Below are 25,750 nucleotides of genomic sequence, written 5' to 3' on the forward strand. Positions count from 1 at the left end.
CCTGCTACGTGAGCAGCTGGTCCTGCACACAGCACCTCGCTGGGTGAGCTGTGTTACTGCGTCCAGGACGACTTAGGCCCAGGGGAACACGTGCCTGAGTAATGCTGCTTGCCTGTGGCCTCAAAGCAATTAGGCAGACAGGTTAATTAAATGAACTAACTGAATCTCTTCAATAAAAAACTCTTGCAGCTTGACAACCCCCTCCCCAGGTCCTTAGTGGCTTTAGAGGAGTAGGAGAAAATGGCAGTATCTTCAGACTGATGGGGCATGAACTGGTGCACTGCGTACCTTGTCTCGTCTTTCAGCTAGAACAGGGTTGCAGCTAGAACAGAGCTGCAAATGTGAATGAGCAGCGCAGCACATGGAAAACACACCTGCAAAAAGAACCAAGTACTAGATCTCAAGCAGAAAAAAACAATCTTTAGGACATAAAACCCAAGCTTCCAATTAAAACTAAGCCAAAGCACAGCAAAGATGCTGAATAATTCCCATCTGCAAATGCAGAAAGTGGGCAAGATGAGCATCTTAGGCCCCGTGGTGGCTGGGAGCACCTCCACCACGATGGCAAGAAGCCAGGCAGTGGAGCACGGGGTGGTGTGTTGCCACCAGCAGCCCACACGCTGCCAGCCTGGCCTGGCCCCCGCGAAGTGTGTCTGGGAGCCGAGCTGCCAGGGCGGCAGGGGTGTGAGGCACAGCCGCGTGCCCTGCCTGCGCCTCGCCGGCAGCAGAGCAGCAGCCAGGGGTGAGGTCTCGGCACTCAGGGAAGGATGTGCTCTGAGTCCAATCGCCATGGCAGGGCTTGTCCTTGGGTCGCAACTTGGACCAGGCGCAGGCTGAGGACCGCTGGCCAGGGCTGCGGGGATGGGTCCAGGGACGAGCTCTCTTCCCTGGCCTCACTGCCACCACTCAGCCCAGTGACAGGGCTGGCCCACTGCTTCGACATGTTTGTGCATTACAAGCATGTCTTTGTTTGCTTCCTCATAAGGATAAAAAAGTAACATGGATTTATCCTAATTCTTATTTTTTCTATTAACCTCTTCAGGAAAAAAAAATAATTTAATAATATACAGAAATAATGTACTGGAACCCCCACAACAGGAAAGGATCCAGGTACAATAAACGTATGCAATCAGTTTAAGTGACTTGTTCATATGAGACAACCTTTATTTCTTAAAGAAGAAATCCAATAACATAAATTCCCATAATGTAATAACATAATAACATAAATTGTGAATGCCACATCCCTAGAGGTGAGGCTGGATGGGGTCTTGGCCAACCTGATCTAGTGGGTGGCATCCCTGCCTATGGTGGAGGGTGAGGGGGGAGAGAGGTTGGAGTTAGGTGATCATTCCAACCGAAGCCATTCTATGATTCCATGATTCTATGAAATTCGTGGTTGAACTTCAAGAAAAAGCTTTCTGTATTTTCAGATACCTTTCTACTTGCCATGTATCTTTCCCTGTGGCAAAGTGAACAACTGTTGTACTTCATGGCAGAAAACAGGAATGGACTTTAAATGCTGATATCAGAATAGCACTGTTTATTTTGCTTCCTTCACATTTTAGACAAATATGATTGTTCCATCAGCAAGACAGTTTTTATGGAAATAAAAAGGGATAAAAGAAAAATGGTGTAGCTTTCATCGTTTTATTTGTAGTGATTCTGACGTTACAGATAGCTATGACATATGTACAGAGCAAACAATGGTTTAAGCATATCAGCAATGTAATAATAGGGCATGATCACTAAGGAATACTTTGTAAATGTTGAAGATGCTGAATGGACTAGTCTTCAGTGCTCCAAACCCGTATGGAGGGCAGGCGTTCTGCAAACAGCCTGAGCACTGACTTGAGCACTGACTCTCTGCAGCAACAGTTCCCTGAAGAACTGCAGACATTTTTTCAGAAAGGAGCTCCACAACTTTGCAGAGGATGAAGAGGATGAACAACGTGAAATGACAAACATTTATTTAATGAGGCACAGTTTAAGATATTTGGCATCGTTTGTACCTCATTTTAGGAAGTCCTAGACCTCGACAGTTGAGGCTTAACTAAGGTGATGGTTTATTGCAAATTTAATGTGTGTCAGAGGGCTGTGTTAACCATCCCTTCTAGTTTTTTTGTTTGTTTGTTTGCTTTTGTGGTGAAAGGGTTCAATATTCGAGAACCCAAGTGGGAAGCATTTATGTTTCTGCATTCTTGGGAACTGCTGTTGGCCAGATGCAGGCAGTCCCAGCTGAGCCTTCCCAGAGAAGACCAAATGCTTCAAGCTGCACAGCTGTGCTGGCAATCTGGGGGAGCACAGAGCAATGGGACACAAGCTGTGGGCACGCAGGGCTGGGACAGGTCATTGGCAGCCTGAGCTGGTGCACGGAGGTGCTGGGGCTCACCAGCCAGTGTGTCCGGGCCTGGAGAGGGGGGGCAGACCCTGGTGGGCCACTGGGAAAGCTGGAAGAGGTGGCACAGCTGCAAGCCTTGCAAACATGCAAGGACCTCTGTCTAGAGAAGGGCACAGGAGCAGTTTAGGGACATTCTCCCCATGCAGGCTGAGCTGTTTCAGCAGGACTTCCACACCAGCTGTAGCTGAGCTGTGCAGCAACCCAGCAGGTGACTCATCTGCCGATTTGTCAATTTGCAACTAAATCTATGGAAAATAAGTACCGTGGAAATATAAAACTACAGGTTTTCTTTCCCAAATGTCAACTTTCTTCCATATTTAGAGGCTAAAGCTGGATTTATAAACATGATACATGTTTGAGAAAATAGAGCTGAGGAAACTGCATGACAGAAGTCTAGATAGCTATTAGATGATGAGCAGAACAAGCATAGGTGACAGAAGGGACAGGCATTTTCAAGCCACGAGGCTATAAGGAGGCCCCAAACTCCAGACACAAGAAGCAAAGCAAGAAAACAGCAGCTCACTAAGCAGCTGGCAAATAGGTCGATGTTTCTTGGAAGCAGGGGCCATTCTGGCCAGCCCCTAGCCCCTTGGGCTACCTTCAGGCAACCAAACACAGCCCCAGCTGTGCTGCAACTGTTGGAGCATGGCCCTGGCCAGGGCAGTGAACCAAGGCTTTGGGTCTCCCTGAAGAGAGCCATGCTGTTTTTGCTGCCTGCCAAACAGCAAAAACCCAGGTGGGGCTCCTCCTTCTTTCTCCTTCTCCTTCTTCTCCTCTTTTCTCTTCTCCTGCTCTTTCCCCTTCCCCTTCCCCTTTCCCACTCCCCTTTCCCTTCCCCTTCCCACAAATGTGACCTTCACCATGCTGGAAACTGATGTCTTAACGTAAGTACAAAAGAAATGGAGCTTTGTCCATAATGGTTTTTTTTTTTAAAAACAAAACAAAACAACAAAAACCTCAAATCCAGACAGATACTCATATTGCAAACAGCTTCAGAATTGAGATGGTGGTGACAACCACATCAGGTTTTCATAGATCTACATATAGATACAGACTACATGTACACACCATATGTGTTTGTAATTTCTGCTGATAGCATAGTCACATGCAAATGATAGAGAAGCAGAGTCGGTTCCATGTACAAAGGTAATGTACTGAAGCATAAATGGTGACAAAAGAGATGGAATACACTTATTTAAGCCAAGCTGTGTAGCAGGGAAACGTATTGAATTGTTTGTCATTTACGTAGCTTACGTTTTGTTTCCTTTAGGCCCGTAAGATGTTCAAAGAAACACTGATAAAATCCATGCACACAAGTGAAAATGTTTTCATCACTGTTGCTTGCTATCTTGATTAAACACAGAGAGAAATGACTTGCTAACAAGGCTTGAACTGGAGTTCTCTCTCCATTTACTCCACACACATTTTATCTCTACCAATGCAGGCTGCAGGTGAACCTGGATGATGGGGCTGGTAGAAGCTGTATGAAATACTGTGGCCAAGATATACCAGAGGTCAAATTAAACATAGCAAAACTTGTTTTTTCCTTTCTTTTTAAAACTGAAAAGTTTCAGGCTTCCAGCTTCAGAAGGCTGCTTACCAGGGTACTGTGAAGTGCTAAGGCAGCTCCATAGAAGCTGGAATGGAAATTAGGTGTGCAGCCTACCTTCTGGCTTCTGAAAACATACTTATCCACAGCTCTCGACACCTGGATTCCTGTGGAAATCAGCCTTAGGGGTGTACATCTTGCTGGCACCAAGCACTTGTGCTAGGCACCCCTGCAGCTGGACAGGGAAGGTTTCGGGGTGCCAATGCTTCTTCCCCCGGGTATGACTAAATGAGGACTAAAAGTCATTTCAGGACAGACATACAGCTGTCTGTGGATTCTTGTGCCTTCTCTCTCTTTTGCTTTTCAAGGAACTATCAGTGATGGGCCTTAAGTCAGTAAGACAAAGATGTGGAAAAGATGTGGAAAAATGTGTGATTAACAGAAAAGGCAGGAAAAAATCTGAATAATCTTTTCCGATATGTTAAGAGGTGAGTGCTGAAAGCGTTTCTTTCTGAGTGACAAATCCTGTCAGCAGCATTGATGTTCAAAATAAGACAAATGTCTTAAAAAGCTAGGCTATTCACATTCTGCAGAACTGCAAAGCACTTCTCCTGTAAAAAGCATGTGCTGCATAGCTTGCATTTTTTTTCTCTGAGAAAAAGAGATGTGATTAACCAAGCTTAGTATACAACATCACTTCCTCTCCACTGAGAAAAAGACTTCACACTCTACAGTTTACAGAAGTGTAATGCTTACAGCTCAAAAGACCTAACTTAGCAAGCTATGGTCTTGGACCTGGAAGACATCCTAAACCCTTGGATAGTTTTGTTTCATGCCAGTTCACTGCCATAAACTAGAATTTCAGTGACATGCTGGGGAAATGCTAGCTGAAGAAAGAGAAAGTGGGCTGGGAATGAGAGCAAGCAAGAAGGGTTCAGGTGGTGTGCTTGGAATTTTGTGCCTTATGGCTTTACACATGATCTATCTAATCACATTTCTTTTCTCCTATTCACCCACCCGACATGGAGGATCCTCTCTGCTCAGGCTAGCTAGCATTTTCAGGAAGCCTTAGGCTGCAGGAGTGTTGCCACTGAACAGTGCAATGCAAACCACATGCAGCAGCTACAACAGCCAATGCTCAGCAACACACAGTGGGTTATGGGCAGAGACTGGGTCAGGTGGGGCTTTCACAGCATGATCTCAGCCACGGTCTGATCAATCTCAAAGTATTTATGTTCACTTCCTGCTGCTGTTGGAGAATTCTTAATCTAAGGGTGCACATTGCTACTCAGCTTGACTTCCCAGCTCCGTAGTACGTGATACTACTTCCACTACTTCCCTGGTGTTCCTTAGAAGCCTGCTTCATTAGTTGTTTCTCAAAGCAAATACAAATGCATTCTTAGAGCAAGAGCGTATTTGTTTTTGAAGCACAGCGGTGAAAAACATGCCACAGCTGGGAAAATCTAGCAGCTCACTGTTCCCAAAAGCTAAACTTGCTCCTCCTCCTTTGCATTTATATTTCTCCTGTTTGTTTTCCAGCGGAGAGTTACTAACTTCATCCTGGGTTTGCGCGTTGCGTTGGCTCCACTGAACACAACTGATAGGACAAGGAGGAACAGCTTTAAACTGAAAGGGGGAAGATTTGGGGAAGATTTAGATTAAACATTAGGAAGAAGTTCTTTACTATGTGGGCAGTGATGCACTGGCACAGGCTGCCCAGAGAAACTGGGGATGCCCCATCTCTAGCAGTGCCCAAAGCCAGGCTGGATGGGGCTGGGGGCAGCCTGGGCTGCTGGAAGGCATCCCTGCTCCTGGCAGGGGGATGGAACACGACAGGCTTCAAGGTCCTTTCCAGCCCAAACCGCTTTATGATTCTATGAACATAAAACAACCCAAATGATAAGCTTGGCCCATTATTATGGGTATGTCCAGAATCCCACTCTCAAAGGTAGAATTGACTGCAATTGTATTGGAGTGGGAATAAATTCTGATTTCAGGAACACTGGTCCGGGGAAACAGGACTTACTACCCATACACTGCCTCCAAAAATTATTTTTTCTTAACTGGGATGGTACACTTCCAGAAAGACTGCCTTAAGAATACCTAAATTATTCTGACATGTTATTTATTATACTCAATTTTATTTCTACACAAATTGATACAAAATAAGTCATTTTTGTAATACAGTTTGTTGTGAAAACTGCTTAGACTGCTTAGTAGGACACAAAAGAAGTAATATTACTTGGAAAAATTCAGCAGTTACCTGCTTTTCAGCACTGGCAGTTACAACAGAAGGGGTGCCATTATTGTATAATGGCATATTTTTGTAGAGGTGAGGGATTACAGAAGAAACAAAACTCCATAGAAAAAAAGCATCACGCTGTTCCTTATCAAAGAAACAAAAACAAAGCAAGTAAAGAAAACAAGTTTTGCTTTGTCGATGGTACAAAATTGACATTTGAATCCAAGAAGAGAAAGACCCAGAACTTCATGTAAGATGGTTATCAGGTAAGTTTTAAAATGAAAACAAAAACAAAAACAAAAACAAATTTTACGTTCAACAGTCTTCAGGTGTCATAAGACAGGAGAGAACAATACATCCTCAAAACAGGAATTTGGGTTATGTTTTTCCCTTATTGGTAATATTTCTGAAGCACACAACTGTGCTTTTCATTTAGTAATTCATAAGTATTAATAAATCCCCACAAAGATTTTTTGTTAGCTTGGTCTTACAGCAAGGAACATAAAGGCAGAAAGGTTAATACCTTGCATTCTAGAATCACGTAGAGTGCCTAAAAATCCAGCCATTAATCGTTTTTGTCTCTAGCCCACTGAGGACCAAGTTTCATGTTCACAAAACAAACAAACAGTAGAACCACTACATTTCCATTTCTCAATTCTTAATCACAATAAAAGCTCGTTTGTTTTGCTCCCATTCAGACCATATCTAGACAACTTTCTTTAGGCATCAGTGCGACTAACCTCCTACAACTCACCACCTGTTCCAACCCATATGCTATGTCTTTATTAGTACTAATAAAATAGTTTGCAAGATTGTGAAGAGATTGAGTTGACAAGAGATCAAAAATAATCAAGCAAAATAACTGAACACACAGGAAAGGCAAAATAGGTTCAGTTGCAGTACCACTTTAAAACAAAAGAGCCTTCATCAGACCACAGCGAGATCACTGTATTCTACAGCATGTTAAGGAGTGCCATAAGCTACTCTAGCACGACAGTCAGTGTCTCCCCTTTGCAAAAGGCTAACAAAGCAATACGTAGTTCAGATGGTAAATTTGCCTTTATATAATTAACCATCAGCCAATAGCTTTAATTGCACAGTTTATTTAGACAAGACAAGTTTGCACAGTTTTGTAACAGTATACAGAAATTAAAACATCTGAAATATATTAGGCTTTTTCTCCTGTATATTTAACTTTGTATTTTGTTCTTGGAAAAGTGATTTTTTCCCTTTTCCTTCCTTCAGGATTCTCGTTTCAGTAGTACATAAGCTCCCATTACTGCCAGAAGAGCATACTGCAGAAGAAAAAGAATGAAGACTGATTAAAATTTCTTTTACGAGAAGCTTTGAAATCATGAATTGTTTGAAACATGCCCTCTACACCTCTAGATGAGTACAGTTACTGAGTTGTGTTCCTGTAGAATTACAGCAGTATTCTGGTGTGATCATATTCTTTATAAATAGGCATCACAACTGTGTATGCTTAACTCATTACATCCTATACATGGTTTTCAAATGATTGAAAATAGTCAGTTCTACTGGGTAACAGTCAAGCTAAATTAAGAAAGCATAAGAACACTACTTATTTCACATTAGCTAACAACAAAAATTTATTTGCATGTATCATGATTCTTTTCATATTACCTTCATTTGCTATTTTTTAGTTTTAGATTTAAGTATTCAAAGTGTTTGTATACATACCTTAAATTTTGGATAGTCATTCATTATTATAGTTACCATACCAACATAGGGCAAAAACCTGTAATTGACAAAAAAGATGAATGTAAAATTAACCCTCAAAAATGACATGGATATGTTTCAATGTTACTCGGTTTTGAAAACTTTAGATAATGGATTTCAGAGAAAACAAAAACATTCAGACAGATAACAAAGGTTTTAAAGACAGTATGTACTTGATAATGCAAATTTGGGAGCGAGATTTCTGACTCCCTACTCCTTCCATCATGTAAATCCTTCAACTTGCTGAATATTATTCATAGCATTAAGAGTACACATGCACCCCAAAAATGGCAAGTATCACCAAAATGAGGGGTACTGGCAAAAGCAAGCCTAACATCCTGCAACACATCAGAATCAGTTTTTCAGTTGTTATGAAGGTATAAAAGCCATATGATCTAAAACAGAAAGAATTTTAAGTGAATATGGAACTTAATTTAACATTTAAATTAACATAACAAGCAAATAAATATTATTCCAGAAAAGTAGTTTGTACTGTTATGCAAGTTACTATATTTATGACTGCTTATGGAACACTTATATTAGGCAAGAAAATACACAGATGTATAACCTGATACAAAAAGTCCTACTTTCTACTAGGGTTGGCCCACACTGTTAATCTTTGCCCACTGAATATGGCAGAACACGCATCAAGCTTCTTGTTGCATTAATAACATTCTCCTAGCCCAAAAAATGCTCTGCAACAGGCTCTGAGCAAAAGTGACCAAAATCACAAGTGTGCAAAACCATCATTTACACTTGTCAGTAATGCACACCTGACGTGGGAATTAAGTTTATATATCTCAACATACATACATACACACACACGTGTGCGTGTATATATATATATGCCTATGTATTTCTTACATAAAAATTTAGATTATTTGAGAAAAGTCTTAAGAGGTTGAATTTTTATCTCAACTGGGGAAAAGGAAACAAGCTCAAACTTTGCATAAGATTCTCATGAGATGTGGAAACATTTCCTAGTAAATTCTAACAATTGCAAGGATAGGTTGCCTAGGTTTTTTTCACTGGTGTGTTAAGTGTGCTGTTTTTCTAAAAAGAAAAAAAATATTCCCCGTCCACATTAGTGAGAAGGCTACAGAACACCACTTTGCCAGGTAAACTAGTTTTATTACCATTCTATTTATGAAATTCAATAAATACCACACTACATAGAAGAGTGGAACTGATGTTAAGTTCATTTTTTTTTTTTTCTATTTTAGTTATAGAGAACAGACTTTGCATCACTCACCCTCTTGCTCTTCCAACAACATCTTTCTTCTCTAACCAGTTCTGACCTTCTTTGTACAAGCCTCTATCATCAACTTCATTATTATCACCTTTGGTCAGAAATTTGATGTTCCCATTTTCTCTAGAAGGCAACGAGGTGATAAAGTAAATACCACTTAATTTAAAAACCACAATTGACATCTACAAAGCACAATGAAACGTACTACAAGATTAGATAACAATGTTTACTTCCAGTCCTGCCTGTCCTGCTTATTTAACAAACACCATTAAATCATTAACATTTTAGACTTTACTGACAGAGTCAACAGATTTTAACAAGAGACATTTTTCCTAGGCTGTCATCTGATGTAAGCAATTACACAATGAATATGAAAGGATGTTATGATCTGGATATTTTCTGTCCAGAACTGGCACTAAATTTCCTTAACAAAATCAGGATATGCCAATCTGGAGGGAAACAAAACAAAACAAAAAATCCTCTCTATTTTCAATAGAACAGAAATTTTAAGCTAAAAATCAATCAAACAAAAAAAACTAGAAACAGTATTTTATTTATCAAAGATCTCAACAGTGCAAAAACTTAAAAGGCTTGTGCTTTTTTCTTTTTATGACAATACGTTGAGTAAGACCCCATGAAGTCATCGCACATTGCAGAATGAATTTAACTGAATTTCAACCACAAGGTTCATGAAGCATGAGGCATACCCCCAGATTTTCCTGTAGTAAAGAAAACAGTATAACAGAATGCTCCACGTACTTCTCTTTTATATTTAACTCCTAGTAATCGCATTTTCATCAAAATAAAGTCCTGTCCTCCTTTTGATGCAAGTAAATACTGAGAACCCCTTAACATAGCTGCAAATCTGCATCAAAATTAAATATTTTGTCAATACTTTGTCACTGCAATACACTTTCAAGTCACTTACTGTTTAGCTAAACAATATAGCAAGTTCCTGGCAAAACTTCACTTATCTTTGTTATTTGTTAATGGGGCAGATAAGAAATAATACACGTAACAAGCCTTGAAATAACACTGGGTGAACAAAGTTATTACGTAGGGTTTTTACTGCCATGTATGGGGAAAGCAAAGTGATGCGAACAGCTTCAGCAGGTGGCACTGCACTCTTTCCCCCACATGAACAAACGTACGCAGTGCTCAGAGCCTGGCTGCTCCCCTGCAGCCAGAGCTGATGTCCTGACTTCTCCTGGCCATTAGACGGCTCATTCCTTTTGTAGGAATACAGGTATTGAACCCTTCACACAAATCGTTGCCTTTCCCTAATGTTTCAAATGGACAGAGCACCTTACATTTTGTTTTCAACATGATATAATTTAACTGCTGCTGTTAGAAAACTTGTCATGTTTTGCTCCCTTTTAAGCATTATGCACATGCAGATATGTGCAAGATTTCGGCTTAACACTCCCATTCAAACAAAAGTTAGTAGGTTTCCAGTCTTCAAAATTAGTTTTCTCAAAAAGCTGCTAATTGCCAGTAGTGATATCAACAAATAAGGAGTTTTTATGAAGACAATTTAAGTATTAAAAAAAAATAAATAATAAAAGAGGTAGTTCTTGGATGTAAGTATTTGAAAAAAAAAATGACGTGTACAGCTTGTGTTTCTGGACTCTTCTTTGGCGTAGGTTCACCTACTTTGAACCTGACCAACTTTGCTGAGGGACAGGAGCCAGAGTCTCAAGAAGCATGCCACAGAACGGGGAGCAGAAGCTGATCACATCCTAGAGACAAGCTGTATCTTAGAGCAAATCCTTGCTTGCCTTTTTCACAAAGTATTAGGTAATTATAATGTAAGTGAAAATCATGGAGTAGGAAAACTATATTTAGAAACAAAGAAAATGCCAAGTTGCATTACTTTTCATGAATTTTGATTACTCTGTGAACTATTGGAATGTCTCTGCCTTCAACTTTAAAGACAACTATTTCACCGGCTCGGATTGGGTCATCATGGAAATTTGTTAAGAACAACAGGTCTCCCCTGTGAAAAGCTGGTTCCATGCTGCCACTACAAACAAAGAAAAAATGTATCAGCATTATGGCAAACAAAGGAAGAAACATGAATACAGAGAGCAGTTAATTCTTACAGATAAACTCACAATTTTAACTGAAATCTGTAGCTTCCACCATTCAGCAACACCATACAGATATTTAACACACAACTGAAACCTCATCAAGTTCCGAGCTGAGCCAGCCTATAGAAGATGTTCTTACTGCCTCAGTGAAAGAAATAAAACAAATAAGCTCTATAGAAAAGTTAACAGTATTGTAGCTATCACGAACGAGCAAAATAAGCCATTCTGCTTAAGACAACCAATCCATTAGCAAAAGCCCAAAAGATGTTTCAGAGCAGCACCAGAAAGACTTCTCTACATTGAGTTGAGCTAACAAGTGCAAAACTTTTAGCTGCACCAATGATTACTACTGATGACCAGAAAAGTCCATGCCTTTTCTCCAAAGCCAGACACAGTAGGTTTTGGTAACATCCTTAAAGGTAGAGCTCCAGATCCCATTACCATCTGCAGTAACAGACTTCTTCCATCAAAACACTGTTATTTCCTGCATATGGTCCTTACTGATGCACACTCAATTTCTACAGGGCTGAATCTTCCGTTAACATATGTTTAAAGTTTGTGAGTTTGTGTATTTGGTCAGTACTCAGGGGCCTCCAGGACTGGGTCTTTACGTACCTGAAGTAAGTTAGCATTGTGATAAAAGCCATGCAGAAGTGTAATTTACTAAAAAAGCAGCTTTATTGTAATGCAATTTTAAATGCACAAATGGTAAAAAAGAAACGAACAAATAAACCTGAAAATGTTCAGTGCCTTTAGAAGGTGCAATACGCCTACCGAATTCTTCAGACAACAGAAGCCTCACAGGATTATGTGTACTCCTGTTAAAGCCGAGCTGGGATTTGGAATCATAACCCCTCTGTCCAAGGATTACTATGCCTAGGTAGCAATACAGACAACCAACCTTGAGTTGCTGATCTGTACGGTACGGGAACAAACCCAGGCTTTCAAAGGTTTCACTCGATTACTGCTTCCATAGACTTCACCAAATTAGATCGCAACTGCGAGCAGCTTTTGCTCAGCGCCCGGACACAGACACAGCGGGAAGCGTTTGTGGGCTCCTGCAGGGCGATGCCCGAAGCCCCACGCGTTACCAGAGGGCGCGGGACGGTGCCCGAGGGCTGTGACAAGGCTGGGCACGGCCGGCAGCGCCTCCACCTCCGCCTCCACCCACCTGAGCACCACCACAATGGGGCTCTCGCTGCCGGTGACGACGATCAGCCCCTTCCATATCATCAGGGCGGAGGACACGATCATGGCGAAGTTCAGCACCTGGTAGTAGAGCTGCGGAGACAACGGGCACGGCTTCGCGCGGCGCCCCGGGGCACGGCGCAGCCCCGGCGGGCAGCCAGGCCAACGGCCCCGGGCCGAGACCCGCCCGTCCCGTCCCGTCCCGCCCCGCCCCGCCCCGTCCCGCGTCCCGCGTCCCGCGTCCCGCCCCCCGCCGGGCCCCGCCGCCACCCGCCTGCCGCTTGTTCATGCGCCGCAGGTCCCCGAAGAGGTCCATGGCGGCCCCGCCGCCCGCCACAACCACCACCGCCGCGGCCCCGGGGCACTACCGCCTGCCCCGAGCGAGGGGCTCCCCGGGAGTTGTAGTTCTCCGCCGCCGCCCGCCCCGCTCACGCTGCGTGTGGCCGCCACCGTTTTGGACCACAACTCCCAGCATGCACCGCGGCGCGAGGCCCCCGCGGGCGAGGCCCCTCGCGTCCCGCCGCCTCAGGCGCCCGGCCGGTTTGCTGCCCGGAGGGCTCCCGGCGGCGAGCCGCGGCCCCGCGGCAGCGCGGAGCGACCCGGGCGCGTCTGCAGGGCGGCGGAGCGGCGGCGGCGGCCCGGGAGGCCGGCGCTTTTCGGTCAGGCACGCGCCGGGCAGCTCTCGCCGGAGGCGTGGGCGCGGCTCATTGGCTGGCCCGGCCGGGCGGGCGGGGCGGGGCCGCCGGTGCCGGGAGTGCCGCGGGGCTCCGCCGGTTCCGGCAAACCCACGGGGCACGAGCACGCGGGCGGCGGGGAGGCGGCCGCGGGGCGAGAGGCCCCGGGCAGAGACCGACCCGCGTCAGGCCGCTCGCGGCGGGGCTCCCCGTGCCGGGGGGCGGCAGCGGGCGCGGTGCTGGCTGCGGGCGGCTTCGCAGCGGGAGCCCCGCGGCCCCCTCGGCCGTCCGCGCCTGGGCGGGGCGCTGCGCTCACGGCGCGCCCGTCGCGTGGTGCCGCAGGCGGCGGCCGTAGTGTGGCCGCCTCGCCCGCCCGCTCAGCCCGAGCCCCGGAGCCGCCCGGTAAAACCGGGAGCTGGGCACCGCCGCGGAGCGGGGCCGCTGCGCGTCCCTCGGGCCACAGCGACTGGGCGCAGGGCGATCTGTGTCTGTCACTGCCCCTCTGAGCAGCGGCAGCGTTCAGAAGTAATTAACAAGACAGGCGAGGGGAAGGAAACCGCACAAGAGCAAACCCAAAGGTGGCTAGAAGGTTTCCAAATTTTCTCTGTTTAATTAAGACCTGAATTAAAACACTGTGGAACAGAGGTATTTAATTTTTAAACGGCTGATCTGCCCGCTGTAACGCTTGATAGATTCTTGCCTAGCAAAAAGTTTTTTTAATACCCCTGGAGCAGGTTTTCATAACGTGATACTTACTTAGACTGATTTAAAAAATAACAATAGAGTTTTTCCGGGTATGAATCTGCTTGGATTTTTATTTTTTTTTAAACAAAGATTTAAAATGGTGATTCAGACAACGTGATCATAGATTGCAATCAGCGTAAGGAGGATTAGCAAGTCACAGTCTCTTGCAGGTGATTCTGCTACCCACAAAATCTGTAGCTGCGTAAAGTTTTTTGGGCATATTCTATGGTGTATTGAGTCCTTTTGCAGAGGTGTCCATATAAGACAGAGGCAATGAAAGATAAGGTAATGGTTCAGTGAAGCTTTATGAAGAGTTCAAACACCTGTTGGTTACCTTCTGCCCACGATGAAACCATGAGAGTTGTTATTGTGAGAGGGTGGTCATATGGGTTTGGGGTTTTTCATTTGCTCCTCTAATTAAAAACAGTTAATTACTGATTCTCCTAAAAGAGCTCGTGGTGTCTCACACGTTCTCCTTTTTGAAATGAGTCTCTTCATGATGAGTAAACTGTCAGTCACGGCTTCTGACTTGTTGTTAGGTGCATACTGTGATGATGATTTATAATCCATGCCTATTTATGAGCCTGTCCTCCTTCTCAATAGCTGACTGCTCCCATAAATGCATTTCCCAGAAGACTGATAGTTATACAACTGAGAGATGATGATCACAAAGCTACTAATTAAAATATAACACACAAGCTACTTACTGTCTAGTTGCATTTCTCTCCCAGAAAATTGTTCCTTTCAAGGAAAGTAAGTCCAAGTTATACTTGTTTACACCAAAAGCATTTGTACCTGGAGTACATCTGAAAATTTCTTTGAATATATGTTAATTTACACTGAGGCAGCAGAATTGAGTTTAGCATCATAAGTCATAGGCAATGAGAAATCATCTGACAGTTAAGTCTGTTAAATTTACTGTGTGATTGGAATGAAATCTTTACAGTATTTCTTGTGGTTATAGAGGGACTTTTCACTTTAGCTATTAATTCATGGTATTAATGCAGAATATTATATTTGCTTTAAATATGTATATATATATATATAAGAGCTTTTGTTCCAAAATCCTGTGTACCACTCCCAAATTCCTATTAAAGTAGAATAAACTTAAAGCTTTACTTTGCATTTAATTATCTGTTTATATATAATTGTGAGAATTTTGCACTTTTCTGTTACCCATCTCCTCTAAGCAAGTTTAAGACCTTATTTGCAAAGTTATACTGGCTGTGATTTTGAGAGACATTAAGGTTGGTTAACCACATCTCTTCCAATAAGCTGTTTCAGACTGGTTCAACAACTGAACAGTGCACTGCTGTGATGCATGATTGAAACCTAGCTGGCCAGCTGTAAACAAACTCTGCAATCCTCAAATATTGCTGCTGCAATATGAAAAATGGACTGCACAGATACAAGAAAGCATGGCCGATAAGCCATGGGCTAGCTGATGTTTTGCAGTGCTCTTGTAGTTGCTGCAATCCAGAATAAATCGTGAGACTTTTGAAGTTTTGATTTCTTTTTTGATTTCTTTCAGGAATTCACTAGTGCAAAGATGACAGCAAGGCTTAGGAGGCTATTGTGCTCTTACATCTCCCTGCAAATGTAGCTCTGTACAGCCTCGCTGCAGTTAAGAGGTCACAAAATGAATGGCTGAAAGTACATGGATGACTTTGCATCCGAGACTAGAGTTGCAATGCTGCAATACGCAGCATGAAGCCAAATGGCTGACAGGAGAATGATCTCTGTTGTTGTTTGTAGGTAGTGCTTTAATTCACAAAACATTCACAAAGCACAAAAATTATTGTTGCCTGTTGTGAATTAGGAATGCATGAATTCTTGCATTTAAGGACAAGCTATCTAGCAAGGAAATGGCAGCATCTTAGAGGAAATAAATGCCCAGAGACTGGGCAGTGTTAGAATGGTTCTTTGCAGTCATTCTCGGTGAAGAAAATAAAAAAGGAAATTCATGTGGTAAATTCTAATTTGGCAACAAGTAGAAAGACAAAGCAGAGCTAGTCTCTGGAGAATTAAGAAAAGAAAATGCAACTTTGAGTGACCCAGGAGGACTGAAGCCCCTTAGTTGTTGTTTGTTTGTCTGTTTTTTGTTTGTCACAGAAGATGCTACATTCTTTTCTCTAAAGCACAAATCTACACTTAATTCTGAGACCAGAGTACATTTGACAGTACCTTTGGGAAACAACTTGCCGTTGCTTAGCCTTCCAAAGCTCAGAAGACACTTTTGGGCACCCATTGTTCTCAATGAGTCAAGGGAACCATCTCAGGATCACACTTTTCCACAGATGCTAGGATTCACCCACACTTCTGCTGGTGGCTTTGTTATTTTACTGTCTGAATGGTTTTGATTATTAAACGTTACACGTGTTTTTGAATCTTTCCATTCTCCAGATGTTTGACTTCAATATTTGTACAGCAGATCTTCTGAAGCTCAGCGGCTAGAAAATTATGCTAATTTTTTTAGTCCACAGAAAAATGTAGCTCTTGACATTCTGTCTGTTTTGCCAGACCTTTTCAAACATCCAGGCATTAGTGCTACCTATATATATATATATGTATAATATTTGAGTTACAGCTCTTTGTTTTCAAAGAGATTGTTCATGGGCAAATAACTAGCACCTTGCACCTGAGCTGAAAAATGTAGGTTAATAGAGAAAGCTGCAGAAGTCCATTTGCAGCCACTCAGGGTAAAGCACACACACAAAAAAGCAATAACTGACTTCCTGAGTGAGCTCTTTTTTTTTTTTTTCAGCATACATTTGGACTTGCCTCCTTTCTGTTCCTCTCACTCAACAGGCTATTAGAGCAGCCAGTAATGCACGCAGAGCTGTCCAAAAGCAACGGGATGCCACTCACACCAATCTCTTCTGGTTCACACTCTCTTCTGGCTCCTCTCTGGCTCCTCGTCCTTGGAGCACTAAGTTGCCCAGAGCAGTAGCAGCATCGCAGTGCAATTAAGTGGAAAGCCACCTTTGCTATGAAAGAAGCTTCCGCTATATCTGCCCAGGAACAACTCTGAAAGGGAAAAGATGCATACCAGAGAAAGGCTGTATTTCAGAAGGAAGGGATTGAACTGTGAACGTCAACAAGCAGCTTGTGTATGCACTAAACAAATCTCCCTTGAACCTGTGCTTTGGAAGTAACACTAGCTCGTGTTTATGCTGCAGACAATACTGTTCATCACCTGCTTGGCCAGCCTCAGTTTGATTTTCTTTTGCTATGTCCATAAGCAGGACCATGATTACTTTTACCCATTACCTTTGGTTTGCTGTCAGAGGAGCTACACGAGACCAGGTGTCTCTGTGTTCAGATCTTTTCATCCAACTTTACATACTTGAGCCAAGCTCTGGAGGATTCCACATCAGCCCCAGTGTGTACTTCTCTTCAGCTTCTCAGTACAATCAGTCACTGGTCACTGTACCATTCTCTGAGGCACAAAGCCGAGGTGATGACAGGGGATGGGCTGGACAGGTTGCTGGAATGTAAGCGTGCCTCAGGTGCCTCCATCTGCATAAAAACACATTTCTGACAAAGACAGAGATGCTACCTGCTCCCCTGCGTCAGCATCCAGGAGCCTTCGGTACCCATTGCTGCTGGCGTGTGGTTTATTGGCTTTGTTATCTTTCATTCATTTTCACATGCACAATATCCATGGACACGCTGAAGGGCTGTTTTTCTGTATATGAGAAATGGTACGGTATAATATGACTCCACATATACATCTTTACTTTCAGAGGTGATTTTGAAGTCATTTCAGATGCCACATCAAGTAGTCTCAGGAAATGCTGCATGTCTTTCCTTTGAAATCCCATTAAAGTTCCTTAAAATTGGACACCCGACAGGCAAGACGTGCAAAATGACCTGTCATTGTTGGAAATGTAGACCTTCATGTTTCGGTTATTAATGGGCCTTTCCGGATTAAGTCTCACTCTTCTGAGAGGGTTTTCTTTCAGTGGCTGAAAATCTAAGTATAGACATTTCCCTGGGGCTTGGTGTAGGTCCTGATTATCTATTATTTTCAGTGCATGCCTCCGAGGGGCATTCTTATTTTGCCATAGAGTCTTATTTTGGTTTTGTATTGCATTTAAATTTATCTGCCCTTTATCTCAATAAAATTCCTTTCTTTGCTTTTAGAATAAATGCTAGGTGGACAGCAACTTTTTTTTTTTTTTTTTTTAATTTAAAATATCTCAGCAACAATTCCTTTTTAAATAGTCTTTGAGAACTCCTCTCCTCTCCTCTGTTCTCCTCTGTTCTCCTCTCCTCTGTTCTCCCCTGAACCCCAATGGATTCTTGTGTGCACCTTGCTTTGGAGCCTGCCTGCTTCAGAGCACATACGGCATCTGGCTTGTGTACCTTCTCTCATGAATCTTGCTATCTGTCTCGATAGTTGTCAAGGATCTACTGATAAGCACAGTTTTCAAGCAAAACGTCACTTTGCAAGGTTGTATTTCTAAATGTATAAGTCAACATTTTCATTCTGCTCTGCAACCCATTATCTGGATAGCTAATGTGGTTACAGCTGTGTGGATGTGTTTCAGATTGTTTTGTTTTTGCTGGGTGGGGGGGGAGGCAGAGAATAGCGAGGAATCAAACTATCTGAACATTTGATTGAATTTAGCAGATAATAATACCCTCTTTTCCTTCCCCTTCCTCCAAGAACTAGACAAAAATCAGGAATAACTTGAAAAAATTGTTTAGAATTTTTCAGGTGAAAAGAGTTATTAATTGTTAAAACTACCCAAGAGTAAATAAGGGGGCAGTAACAAAGTTCCAAAACAAAACACAACAAAACAAAAACAAAACAAAACAAAACAAACAAACAAACAACAACAACAACAACAACAACAAAATGAGGTATTTCATCCTTTTCCATTTTCCAGCAGCAATCTCCTGGTGAGCCTGAGATGTGTGCAACGTGTTAGGTTTCATTTTACTGCTGGGGAAGGGGAGGGTGCTGAGCTGGCTTATGGGATTTTTTGTTTCTTTTTCTCACAAAAAAGAAAGCATTAGCAATAAAGCAGAAGCAGTAAGGATTGATGTTTTTGGGGTGCCGTGTGCCCAGGCACTGATGCTCTGACATCCCAGCGTGTCAGGGATGTGATGAGAGTGGCCGGTGCAGGCGCTTGCAGCCGCTGCCCAGGCCCCGGGCAGCTGGGTGCGGGGCTGAGGGCAGCTGGAGGCGTGGGGGCACCTCAAAGCCCCTCTGCTGCCGGGGAGATGCGGCTCTGGTGCGCTGTGAGCCGCAGCTGGGGGCTGCTGCAGAGCTGGGAGGCTGACGGCAGCGTTTGTGTGGAGCAAAGTTCGTGGCACTTCTGGGCCGTCACAGTGCATTTTCATTCCTAAATGGTTTTGACTTCTTTGGCGAATCTCATTTGCAGCTCTTAATTTCTTGTCACCACGTCTTGAACTATCAGTGCCTCTTCCATGATCTCTTCTCCCTTCTGTAACTGTTTTACCTGGGAAGATCAGCAGTGTTTCAGGCTGATAATGATACCCATTTACTTTGCTATTTGCTTAACCTGTGCTGAAGGACAGAGGCTAAAGCACTGTCCAAGAAAACAGAAAAGAAATTATACGTGTGATGGCTCCTGGAGGCCTCAGTCATAGCAGCACATAAACTGATCTGATCCATGGTAACTGACTTCACTGGAGATGAATTTGGCCTCCGGCCACAGAGCCTGATATTTGATTTTGCCTTGACTTTTATGAGCATTTAGAAAGCACTTGACATTACATGACTGGAGCACAGCATGTGTGGGAAACATCTCGGTGAGGTAAACCATCTAGTGCTGGAGCTGCCTGATGAAGAGACATTTCTCTGCACATAAAGGGCCCTGCTCGTTTTGCTAACAGCAACAGTATGTAAATGTAATGGTCAAGTGGTATTTTGAGCAAGCAGCTCCTCCAGTTGCAGTCTGATTCCATCAAGAACTGCTCTGCATTTTAACTGGGAAAGTGACAGTCACTTAAAGTAGGAAATATCGTTGTCCTTGACCTCAAATATCAATCTGGCTCACAGTGCTGTGGTGGCATTAGCAGGCGCACTCAGGGCACTGCTTACAATGCAGCGCGTTCATATCACCACTATCACATTAGAATCTGTGGATACAAAACGGCAGAATTTGAGAATATAAAATAAACAAACTGGATAAAGGCTTCTGTCAAATCACATTACAGGACACATCTGTGAGGGAGACAACATTCAGATTATTTTGCTAATAGTCACTTTACTGTTCCAAATACATTTTTTCCCTTCAGCGAAGGAACCAGGGTGTCAGAAAAGACAACAGTAGTGCCTCCAGTTCATCTTCCAGAGGAATCCAAGTCATTTCCAGCACCCTGCTCTCCCTGGGCCTTTCACGTGCCCTGTCGCAGCAGAGGCAAGTGCAGTGCTTCGCACAGGCAGCGCCTTCACCCTGCTGCAGAGCTCCCTGCGCCGCTGTGGGTGTGCTCACTGTGCCCAGCATCCTCCGCACGTCTCCCTGCCTGCTGGTGGCCTGCAAAGCTCAAAAATTAATACTGATGAAACAGCTTTTGTGTGGCCGCTGTTGTGGAAACCAAACCGTTGTGGAAATGCAACCGTTTCAGAGGATGGAGACGCATGGCTTCACGTGCACCCGTGCCCAGCCCCAGCTGCAGTGCCCCACTGCGGGTCGGGTGCTGCCCGCTTGCTGTTTGCCGCCTTCTGGCCTCGTTTCTCTTTTCACTCCATTACTCAGTCTTTGCCCTTCTGGGAGCCTGGATGGGTAACCTTTTGGTGATAATCTGAAATTCAAATATGAGGAGTTTGCTCCTGAACTGCCCTAATATTTGAGAAAGGTTTTAAAATAAAATAGGCTTTTCTGTGTCCCATTATTAGCCTGGCAGCTGTGCGTGCATGCCAGGCGCACTGAGAAAGGTAATATTAACAGAATGAAAAGGTCAGAGTTATATAAAAATCCTTTAAAAACTAAATAGGCCTGGCATGCTGGATTCCCTGTGGATAAGCAGCGGTTAAGAACTGAGAGCATCTGGGCCTTCGGCAGCTTGAGTTCTGCGTCTGCAAATATCCCCCAGAGGCAGGAAGCAGCCAAGCCTGGCAGCACAGCAGGAGGAGGTCGTGACAGCATCACAGCCTCCAAGAGAAAACTACAGCTAGGATCGGAAGGAGTCTAAAGCCAACCTGCCCAGATCAGAGCGGAGGTTTGTCCAGCTCCAGCCTTGTCTCTGACAAAGCCTAGACCACCGTCTGCCTGGAGGAGGCTCTAAGAACAGGTGCTGCCCAAGTCAGAGAAGCTCTCTTTGCATTTGAAGATCACTGATTGGGTCTTTCTTCCAGGAATTTGTCTAATTACTTTTTGGTGCATATGAACTGTCAAGATCTGCAACATCCTGTTGCAGAGTTTCCCAGCTTCACTATGCACAGGATGTAGCACTCCTGTAGGAACTCCACGCCTCGTTTAGATGCCACTGCATCTCATGAAGGGAGATGTCATTCCCTGTTCATTATCACTGTGGCTTTGGTAACCTCTGTCACACCTGCTTTGCCCATCCCTTACCCCATTGTGATGTCCCCTGTACAGAAGTCCATCTTGTGTCCATCCCCTCTTCCAGCCCTTCCCTGTGCTGCATGGGTCTGCTCTGTCTTTTGAGTGCTGCTGGGGAATTTAAGCTGTATAAGGCTTAAATTCCCTGGACAGGTGTTCATGGATTTATTCAATGGCACAACTATGTTTTATAATTATGTCTGTATTCCTGTGCTACTAACCTGTTTGCTTTCTTAATCGTTACTGAGTGCCAGGAGGACAACCTCATAGCATTATTAGTCCCTGCTCCAAGTCTTCTCTCCTGATTAGCAACTGCTGGTTCAGGATCTGTCACTTGGTACATAAAGTTGGTCCTGTTTGTTCACTTCTGAATCATGTCACTTTTTTTTTTTCCACATTGACTCTCCACTGCCACTTTTTCACCTTTTTCATTACTGTGATATTCTTATGCAATGCTTTGCTTTGCAATCATTCTTCATTTATAAGATCCTACGTAACTTTGTCTCATTAGCAATCTTGTGACTTTGCTATTGCTCCCTTTTTCAGACTGTTTATGAACAGGACAGCCTTCAACCCAGATGCCTCTGGGGACTAATTCACAACTAACCTGCATGGATAGAAGTGTCATTGCTGTGTGGTACTTTGGATGTAAGCAGGTGTGCCTTGACACTGAAGAGCTTTGTTCTCTTCTTGTGTTTTTATGACTAAGTCAAATCTTGTTTCAGTTGAGCAACTAAGCAGTGCCAACAGTCCAGCCAAACCTTGTTTGAGGCCCAGCAGAAAAATTAAACTTTGTGACTCTGTATGTGTGCAGCTGAAAAGCAGGTTTCCACCTGCATGGAAATCAAAGGCTTCAAAGGCTTAGATCAGCTGGATTAAATTAGTAGATCAGTTACCCCTAGTGTAGAAACTGCTACCAGACCCCATCTGTCTCCAGGTTGTGTTAGTCCATGTTCTTGCAATGTGAATGAAGAAAACCTACAGGGCAGACATGCAGTAATCTGGTTTCTTGGAAAGGCATAATTATATCAGAATAAGAGATTGAGGATTCCTTCCAAAATGTTTGTATTTCATATAAATACATTTTTGAACCTTGCTAAACTTTTTTTTTTTTTTTTTTTTTTTTTTCCCCTGTAGCATTGAGTTCCACACTTTTACTGTTTAACAGAGTTAGAAATACAGCTTTTATTAGTTTTGGCTGTTCTGCTTTTTGCGGGCCATGGTTCCCCTTGTCGCATCCTGAGGCGTCCTCTGCACCGCGCACTGAGCTGTGCTTTCAGCCCGCTCTTTCTCACTGCGCTGCCTCTGTCGGTCTCAGCCCATACCGGTGCTGCACGCAAGCAGGGTGGCTGGGCAGAGAAGCCATCACCAGCTGGAGGCTTCATTACCTCCTCACACCATTCGCACGCCCGCAGTGCTCATGGTGCCCTGAAGCACGGGGCCCACCGTGGCTGTTATCCAGCACGGGGTGTTGCTTCCAGTGGGGGCTGATTGCCCTGGATGCGGTGGCTCTGGCTGACCCAGTGTCCCACTTCCCATTGCCCATTGTTCTGTCCTGCCTTTCTCACAGCCTTTCTCAAGGGCATTTTGTTGCTGGAAAATTGAACATTTTGATGTCTCAGTGTGGCCCCATGCACAATGCGAAGGGCCAGCTCCACGCTGTGCTATTGTAAACTCACATGCTGTCATTTTCTATCACTTTCCCACTGGTAACTGGATGAGCGTCCCCATGAAGCTGTTTGCATTCAAAACTTCCCCTGATCTTTCTTTTCGCTTAATGTGTACTATATCCTTGCTGGCCTGCTTCTGTGCTGTTGCCCGAAGACCTGCTGGGCACTGCCCACACACCCACGGCCCTGGGAAAGCCTCGTGCCCATTCAAACCTGCAAACCAGGCATCAAAGTGTGTACGTACTATGAACTGCAAGAGCGGGGGAGAGTTTCACTTTTGAAAGCTTTGCTTTTGACCACTAAAGCATGGTTTGGTGGGCCAAAGGGGTGTGAGGTGGAGAATGAGTTTGACCACTGCTCAGCAGAGCCCGCTTGGACAGGGCAGCGCTGGGGCATGGCAGCACCTGGGCCCTGCCCTGTGTCCACGTGCAGCCCCTGGCTCTCACTTTTGCCATGGATCCTGCGATTTCTTTATTGAAATGGACAATGACAACAGCATCACATTTCTTGTGATTCAAAATGTAATGCTCACAGTGTTTTAGGGTGGAGGCTTTTGTTTTGTTTTTCCTTTTTTTTTTTTTTTTTTTTTTTTTTTTCTTTAGCATGCTGTGCTGCATGATGTTACAGTCTGAGGGAAAATGAAGGAACTGGTGAATGGACCAGAGATCCAGAGCTCCCAAAATAGCTTGACAACAACAACATATTTGTGCTGATTTTTCTTAACCAACACAGTTGCTAATGTTAGCATAAAAACAATTCTCTTAACATCTTTCATGAACTCTGTCATGCTCCCTTGGAGTCTCTACTACTGACTCTGAGCCTCGGTTGGAAAATTTTGGGGGCTGAGATAAATGTTCAGGAGGCAGAAGAAGCCAGTGGCTGGACAGGATGGGGACTTCCCAGCCTTGGCAGAGGCACCCCAGAAGCTTTGCTGCCTTTTGAGTGGTGCAGTGTGATAAGCTGAACTTCATCGTTTCTATCTTACCCTTGAGGGAAATACGTGTTTTTCCTACTAAATACCACCAATGCTGTAACAAGTTCATCATAGGAATCAGGAGCACTTGCACCAACACTGTAACGAGACTTTCCCTAGCCCAAAACACACCAGCTTCTCCAGTCCTTGCTCCGATTGTTTGCCAGTGGGTTTGGCCGTTCATCACACAGAGAGCGCTGAGCCAGGACATCACCTTCTTTGGCACTCCACGGCCAGTGGCGTAGGACAGACCTGCCCAAGGGACGGCCTGCAGTGGCCCACCGCTGGGACTGGAGGCACCAGCACCGGCCATGCCTGCGCGCCTCTGCCAAGGCTGGGCGGTGGGCATGTGGCTGCTGCCCTGCTCTGAACCTGAATGGAAGAGGTGGAACAGGCGCACACTGCTGGGCCACAGCTCCAGTTGGTGGTGGATACGTAGGAAGAGGTCCTAGTGAAATTCCTACCTTGCTGAAGAGCAGAAGGGATTGACTGGGAATGCACATAGCAAGTGGGAGGATACAGCCCCACACACACCCCACCACCCTACCCACCCCTCGACAGGCACTGCCCCTGCTGAAATCGGAAATTCCTGCCTTTTTACTAGATGAATTGAGTGAATCAGCCAAATGCTAACCCCTGACCTGACACTAACCCTTTGTTCTGCCTGCCTAAATGCTCCCTGAAGCCTTAATTAGTATTTCCATTCTAATTTGCTTGGAGAGTTGATGCACAATGCTAAGTACCTTTGTGTTCAACCAAAAGAGTGGCTGCAAAACACTGGAAGCTAAATGATCCCTTTCCTACCTCACAGAGAGGCTCTAGGAGGTTTTATTCATTACTGTTAAGTCCTCAGAGGGAAGCAGATGTAGCAAAGAGGTGTACTAATGTCATCATTATAATTGACTGTCAGTGTCACAACATTAATTAAAAACAAACAATTCAGATGTCAGAACTCAAGTAAAAATATGTTTAAATATCTTCTGTATAGTTTACAAGAGTAAATTATTCTCCTAGCCATGCAAAATGAGTTTTTTTACCATTCCATTTATGCCTCACGTTGCTCTAGGAAGTATTGTTCACTGCCTGGTCTCATGAAATCGTCTTCCCTAGGAAGACCTGGCAGGGCTCTGGGGCTCCGTTTGCATGCTGCTGGGGCCTGGCTTCTGCACCCGAGGCTCACTGCAGGGCCGCAGGCCTGAGGGCTGCTTGACCACCCCATGGGACTGGCTGCAACGGGTTGCCCTCGGCGGGGCCCCCCTGCGTGCTCTGAAAGACGTCTTGCCACTCCTGTCCATCCTGGCGTTCCCATGTTTTCTCTATGGAGAAGTTGTAACTTGGGATTTGCTTCCTTGTCTTGAGGGAAGCACCATAAACTCACAACACACATACACCAGGCCAAGTGACTTCAATTTGAACCCCCAGTGCATGTCATTGCTCAGTTTGCACGCCAGCAGAAGCCTTGGAGGCTAGTCCATGCTTTTCAAAGTACCAACTGGACAACCAAACAGAGAGTACAGAAGAGGGGAAGAGGGCACAAAGTCATTTCCTTTCTTTTCACCCCCTTCCCTTACCATAGCCCTCCAGCAGCTCTCCCCAGGTTCCCAGAGTGCTGTGGCTGCACCTAGCTGATTGCTACTGGTTCCTTGGCATGGAAATGCGGACACCTTCTCTTATGCATTTTCTTCCTTGTGC

General features: G+C 44.4%; 1 protein-coding gene across 1 annotated transcript; it reads right to left on the minus strand.

Annotated features, from left to right (window-relative positions):
• Positions 1 to 6,273: 6,273 nt before the first annotated feature.
• On the minus strand, positions 6,274 to 12,845 carry SEC11C (SEC11 homolog C, signal peptidase complex subunit). Its single transcript, XM_084304357.1, has 6 exons — positions 12,731 to 12,845; positions 12,440 to 12,549; positions 11,052 to 11,201; positions 9,182 to 9,301; positions 7,891 to 7,948; positions 6,274 to 7,484 (listed from the first exon to the last, which is right to left on the minus strand). The coding sequence occupies exons 1-6, from the start codon at positions 12,770 to 12,772 to the stop codon at positions 7,431 to 7,433; spliced, it is 534 nt and encodes a 177-aa protein (XP_084160483.1). The 5' UTR covers positions 12,773 to 12,845; the 3' UTR covers positions 6,274 to 7,430.
• Between the last annotated feature and the right edge of the window lie 12,905 nt (positions 12,846 to 25,750).

The sequence above is a fragment of the Netta rufina genome (assembly GCF_964035555.1).
Source record: "Netta rufina genome assembly, chromosome: W".
Classification (NCBI taxonomy): domain Eukaryota; kingdom Metazoa; phylum Chordata; class Aves; order Anseriformes; family Anatidae; genus Netta; species Netta rufina.